The 6,377-nt window shown below is 42.1% G+C and overlaps 1 protein-coding gene across 1 annotated transcript; it reads left to right on the top strand.

The window, feature by feature from the left end:
- Positions 1–706: 706 nt before the first annotated feature.
- Positions 707–6,129, top strand: LOC135548113 (Krueppel-like factor 4). The gene is made up of 6 exons (XM_064977401.1): positions 707–792; positions 1,101–1,493; positions 1,680–1,795; positions 2,550–3,300; positions 3,448–3,615; positions 4,494–6,129. Exons 3-6 carry the CDS (start codon positions 1,706–1,708, stop codon positions 4,667–4,669), a joined length of 1,185 nt encoding a protein of 394 aa, XP_064833473.1. The 5' UTR covers positions 707–792; positions 1,101–1,493; positions 1,680–1,705; the 3' UTR covers positions 4,670–6,129.
- The last annotated feature ends 248 nt before the right edge of the window (positions 6,130–6,377 follow it).

Below are 6,377 nucleotides of genomic sequence, written 5' to 3'. Positions count from 1 at the left end.
AAGTTAACTGCCTATTCTATGTAAAGTTAACTGCCTATTCTACGTAAAGTTAACTGCCTATTCTATGTAAAGTTAACTGCCTATTCTACGGAAAGTTAACTGCCTATTCTATGTAAAGTTAACTGCCTATTCTATGGAAAGGACATTCATACAAAGCATGTTGTAATGCTGATCTCACATGAGGTTCAGAAATAATTTAATAATTTACTGTCCCACTCCTTCAATGATCACAAGACATGGTGTGAGACCTATGAAACCCTAAGGGAATGAAAAGTCCTGGACACTTAGTTAACGTTAATCCTGAAGTGAGCCAATGCTTTTCTAATTGTATGATTACTTCATGTATAGGTTGATCATGCATATGGCCAAAACTATGTGGACACCCCTTCAAATTAGAGGATGTGGCTATTTTAGTCACACACACGTTGCTGACAGGTGTATAAAATTGAGCACACCGCCATGCAATCTCCATAGACAAACATTGGCAGCAGAATGGCCCGTACTGAAGAGCTCAGTGACTTTCAACGTGGCACCTTCATATGATGCCACCTTTCCTATATGTCACTTCGTCAAATGTCAGCGCTGCTACAGCTGCCCGTCAAATGTAAGTGTTGTTATTGTGATGTGTAAACGTATCGGTGCAACAACGGTATATATATATACATATGTTGTTTAATTTTTTCTTCACTTTTGCTAAAAACGCTCAGGCCCGCATGCCGCCTGTTGCCGAACCCTGGACAAGAGCGACATACCATCGAAGACGTACAGTAGAGGGGAGTGTCCCCTTTCCAGGTGAGCATTTGTTGTGTCTTCTATAGGAGTTACAATATCTGTGTCAATGAGTGCAGCTACAAGTCCTTATTCCTATACTAACAAGCCTACTTTACATGCGCGCGTAAAACCTGTCCTTTAGAATTGCGTTGATCCGGTTTCCCTACATTAGCTCTTGATAAAAGGCAAACGGCCTATAGGGCCTCCCTGTTGCCATCGCTCTGTTTTGTATGGATATAAACAGAAACAGTTTGAGTTTTTTTCTCTCTTTTTCAGCCCTGCACTCTCTTTGCTGTCGTCATGAACTGCACCTTCTTTTTTTCTAGCAGCGCGCGCAGTGTTGTTCCTGTCCTGCCTGGCTGTTGCTCAGCAACACGAAGGCGTGTCCACCAGCGATGATTTAAGCGGTAGGAAACCCTTGCCCGCTGTCACTTTGTCAGTTCAGTCTGTTCTCTAGTCCATGCATGGAAGTGGAATTGCTAAGGAGACGAGGGAATCCCCCTATAGTGTCGCCTCACTCCTGATGAATTTGCATCAACGTTATTACCAAGCTTGTTTTTTATCGGTCTCAGTCTGCCTGTTCCATTCGCTGCGTCCACAAGCATGGCTTGGAGTGAAGTATAGCGCCACATCATCTCGGACTGTCAACCCGTGAAGAATACACAACTGATGCTGTACAACAAACGGTGTATTTACCAGAAGAAATTCATCAGAGGAACCAGGTAGGCCTATATTTTAATTGATGAGGTGCGGGCTTTTTTCAGTTTGACTATCCAGAATGTTGGGTTGCCATAATAAAGACATTGCGCTTGGATTTGATTCACTACGTTAGCCTATTCATTTTTGGGGGAGGCGAAAACGAAAAGGATTGACGTTGATTTAAAAATATATATATTTTGTTTATGCAGGCAACCCACCAAGTGACTTCGACAATATGGCATTGAGCGGGACGCTTTTGCCATCCATATCCACATTTGCAAGCGGCCCGAATATCAAGAATAAATCTATGGGACATGCGAATTTAGTGAGTATGGTCTACAATATTAGCTATTTATATATCAACAGTCTGACTAGCCTAAATAGGACATTCTGCATGTTTAATGGTAGGTCAGTTCATAATCGGTTTTAATGTAGCCTATGTATTTTCTATGTAAATTCCTTTGCTTGACCTTATGTCATTGCCGCACTCCAGAATACCGCACCTCTGTTGGGGCGTGCACCAGCAAGTAGAATTTTCAGTGTGGCTACTAACTGAGTGGAAGGTAGCCTACTATAAGTGTTTAGATTGCAGTAGTGGTATCCTATTGCTTTATTATAAGACAATTTGATTTAGGTTGTTGACTTATCTATTGCCAAATGTATCATGAGAATATAGAATAGGCTATTAACTGTGACTATTTTAAGGATCTGAGGTTTCTTGTGTTTATATAGAAGCCTAACTAAAGTTCAACTAATCAATGCAGGTCTGGGATTACACACAAGAATATCTCCTGACACAATATTTTCTCAGATAGAAGATACAGTTGACAAAGAATCATAGTTTTTATATATTTCAGTTAGATAGAGAGGGGGAATCTACAGGTAGCTGTATTTAACATTTGGCATTGGCATGTTATGACCTAAAACCTGTCTCAATGATTTAGCCAAGGATATCCTATTAGATTATTCAAATTGTTAATTCTATGGACATTCAGCGTTATGTTAATTGAATGACTATGACCACAGGTGTCTTTCAGCCCTTGTGCTGTGTAGTGATGCGTTTCTCTTCCCTTCCCTAGAGATGGAAGGAGGATATCTCCACTGGCATGACCAAGAAAGAGCCTGAAGATCTGGACCTGCTAGACTATGACTTTATCCTGTCCAACACTATGCTACAACAGCAGGCTGAAGCCATGGCAGCAAGCGGGTCCCAGAACCTGTCCCCTTCCCCGGGCTCCTACTCCTCCTACCAGCTCCCCTCTCCCCAGGACTCTGCCCACAGTGACATGCTGTACACCATCCCTGACATCAGCGACGTGTCCCCCTCTGGGGGGTTCGTGGCCGAACTGATGAGGCCTGAATTGGACCCAGCATACCTCCACCCCACCAGCCTCCATGGCAAGTTTGTGGTGAAGACCACCATGGATATGGCAGAATACGGCCAAAGCATTAATGTGATTAGTAAGGCCGGTGTTGGTGTCAGTGCTGCCACGGACCCCTCCTCCTTGCCTTTTGTTTGTCATATGATAAAGCAGGAGAACCCCAGCATGTGCAACATCACCCAACCCATGGATCTCCACCTTGGGGGGGTGAACTCACACTCCCAGCCCAGAACTGGACAGAGGCCCCACCTCGACCCCCACGGTTTCTCCCCAGGGGGGTGTCCTATGACAGCCAGCCGGTCAGCTTCATCTCTGTCTCCAGACCACCACCCTTCCAGCCAGGTGTTATCCCACCCCCAGATCCCTCTGCCTGGCCAGGGCTACCACCACAGCTCTCCGACAAGCTACTCGCCCTTCCCTCAACAGCCTGGGTCTCTACGGTACCAAGGTCAGTACAACTTCAATCTAAGTGTTTTTTTGACCAAGAGCTTTTTTTTCACATTCATCATTTGCTGGTGCCTGACGTTGAGGTAAACTCTGAGGGGATGATGATGATGATGAAGCTCATCACTCCACCCTCTTCACCCCCGTCTAGAGCTCATGTCCCCGGGCGGAGACTGTCTACCGGAGGAGCCCAAACCCAAACGCGGCCGGCGCTCCTGGCCCAGGAAGAGAATCGCAACACACACGTGTGACTACGCCGGCTGTGGGAAAACCTACACCAAGAGCTCCCACCTCAAAGCACATCACCGAACGCACACAGGTTGGTACACATGTTGGTTGTCTCATTGTTAAAACGCTGTTTCAAACAGTTCTATGTAGTCAGAAGAACTTTAGGAAGCACTTTCTCTTTTTGTGTCAGACTTTATTTAAGGCATAGTTAGCCTACACCAACCTTTCAACCAGGTGTGTTGTTTTTCATTCCCATTGTCCTTAGTTATGTGTGACAGTATTCATTACTGTAGTTTATGGTTTATTATGGGATGGTAGGCCTTTCTTGATTCACAGTAGGAAACTTTGACATGGAATTTTACATTGGATTACAATGAACTGTAGTTTTCCTTGTTTGTACTTTTTCCTTGTATGTCTCCTTGTAAGGTGACATACATTTTAATGGCTGAAATAATCAAATGTATTGATTTTAATGGAACACTTTGTAATAGGCAGCAATGTGACCTTGTGTTTTAACTACAGATCTACATTGAGAGGATTTTATTTAAAAAAAAAATATATATATATATATATATATATATGGCTCTAGTAATTCCAGCTAATTTCCCTCTGAAGTACACTCTATGTTCACCTATAACTCTTACCTTCCCTGCTAGCCCAAGATGCTTGCCCCTGGCATAACGGCTGTTGTAATGCCAGCAGTAAATTACTCCACTGCATCATTATGGTAAAAGAGAGAGAGAGAAGCCCAGTTGGCAGGTGTCATGAACAGGCAACAACAGCAGGTTGATACTGATCCTGTTCAAATACAACCGCAGGTTGATCCGTTTACAATTTATGTACTGCAGGACAGGACCGACCTCTTTCTGTGGTGTGGAGAGTTTGGTCTGTTTTTACTCTAAGGAGAACAAACACAATTCTAACACACCTCTCTCTCTTGTCTCTCTGTGTATGTATTGTCATTACTAGGAGAGAAGCCTTATTGTTGTGACTGGGAGGGCTGCGGCTGGAAGTTTGCCCGTTCAGACGAGCTCACACGGCACTACAGGAAACACACGGGGCATCGCCCCTTCCAGTGTGCCAAGTGTGACAGGGCCTTCTCAAGGTCTGACCACCTGGCTCTACACATGAAGAGACACCTATGAGACACTCACTGGACACCATGGACCAATACTAAAATACTATAAATATTATTAAACAGCGACCTGAACTTGTGACTTACCAATAAACATTGCCTTCTAGCCATCCATTGTCAAAGCACCAATACAAGCTATGTGTTCTGGCATTTGACAAGACCCCTCAGAACAACCTATTTTGTGGGACAAAACTGGAATTGCTCATCTATTTATCGACAAAACCTGGAGGACTAGGTGCTAACGTATGACTGGAAATGTATTAGCAGAGATTTACAGGGACAGCCCTAGCCACTAAGCGACCACCATTTTTTATTTTTTTTTTGTCTGAAGATTATGATGATAATTTTTCCTAAAATGTAAATTGCCTTTCACATACTAATGGGGGAGGAATCAGAAAGATCACATACTAATGGGGGAGGAATCAGAAAGATCACATACTAACGGGAGAGGATTCAGAAAGATCACATACTAACGGGAGAGGAATCAGAAAGATCACATACTAACGGGAGAGGAATCAGAAAGATCACATACTAACGGGGGAGGAATCAGAAAGATCACATACTAATGGGGGAGGAATCAGAAAGATCACATACTAATGGGGGAGGAATCAGAAAGATCACATACTAACGGGGGAGGAATCAGAAAGATCACTACTGGAATTATTTGCATTATAAGTCAAAACTTTCTCAGAGCAAAGCTCAACTTGCCCGACTGCTATAAATGCCATACATTATCTGTCTTTCAGTAAAATCATGGGGAGGAACCAGAAAGATCAGTTTCAGGCTACTGGAAGTCTTAGCAGTTTGGTTGTTTTCACTGCAATAATGGGTCAACCTCAGAGCAGGCGCGACTGTTCAGTTCACTTGACCCTGGCCCTTGATGTCATTCCCTGCATCGGTTACCAGGGAAACAAGAACCTCGGACAGAACACAGAAGTGAAGGAACACATCCTAAGAGGCCTTCTCCATTCAATCAGAAACAGTCCATTTGTCTTTGTGAAGTTCATACTGTATTAGACATTTATATTTATAATACTCTATTCTTCCAAGCCATTGACTTCAGGTACACTTTAAATGTATATGTTACAGGATGGTGCTCCAAGACTTTACTATGTTAAAAGGTACCAAAGAATTTGAAAAAGAAAACCGCTGAGAATATCAAAGTGTGGTGGTCTTGTCTGTGAGTTTCCTGGAGACCTCTTTTCTTCCACAATTTGACTTTAATCAGGTGAATGACTTTGCTCCTCATTGGTGATGGCAATCTCTCAACGCGCTGTGGTCGCAAAGTGCAATAATGTTATATGAGACATTCATATTATTTTTTTAAAGAAATGAGTAACTCTGAACAAAGTTTTTTTTTGTTTATAGACAAAATATGTTATATAATCTTGAATGTTGTACATTTGTAAATAAAATGCTTTTAAATGTTTTGTATTGTATTGTACAACATAAAGAATAAAATATATTTGAAATAAACTTTTGGTGCACTGATCACTGCTGATTTTAGAGCACTGTTCTGTGAATTCTTCCATATTAGCATTTACCTATACGGTGTTTCATAAATGTATCGCTTATCTCAGCCATGTTAATCAAAATCAAGCTATATGATTATCTAGTTTTAATAAACTATATATTTTTGGATCATCTATTTATGTAAATTAGAACACATTTTAATAATAATAATACATGCTTAAAGTAACTGCCCAGTGTTTCCAGAT

This window comes from Oncorhynchus masou, chromosome 11, assembly GCF_036934945.1.
Source record: "Oncorhynchus masou masou isolate Uvic2021 chromosome 11, UVic_Omas_1.1, whole genome shotgun sequence".
NCBI lineage: Eukaryota > Metazoa > Chordata > Actinopteri > Salmoniformes > Salmonidae > Oncorhynchus > Oncorhynchus masou.
This window is presented reverse-complemented; position numbering and strand designations above follow the sequence as displayed.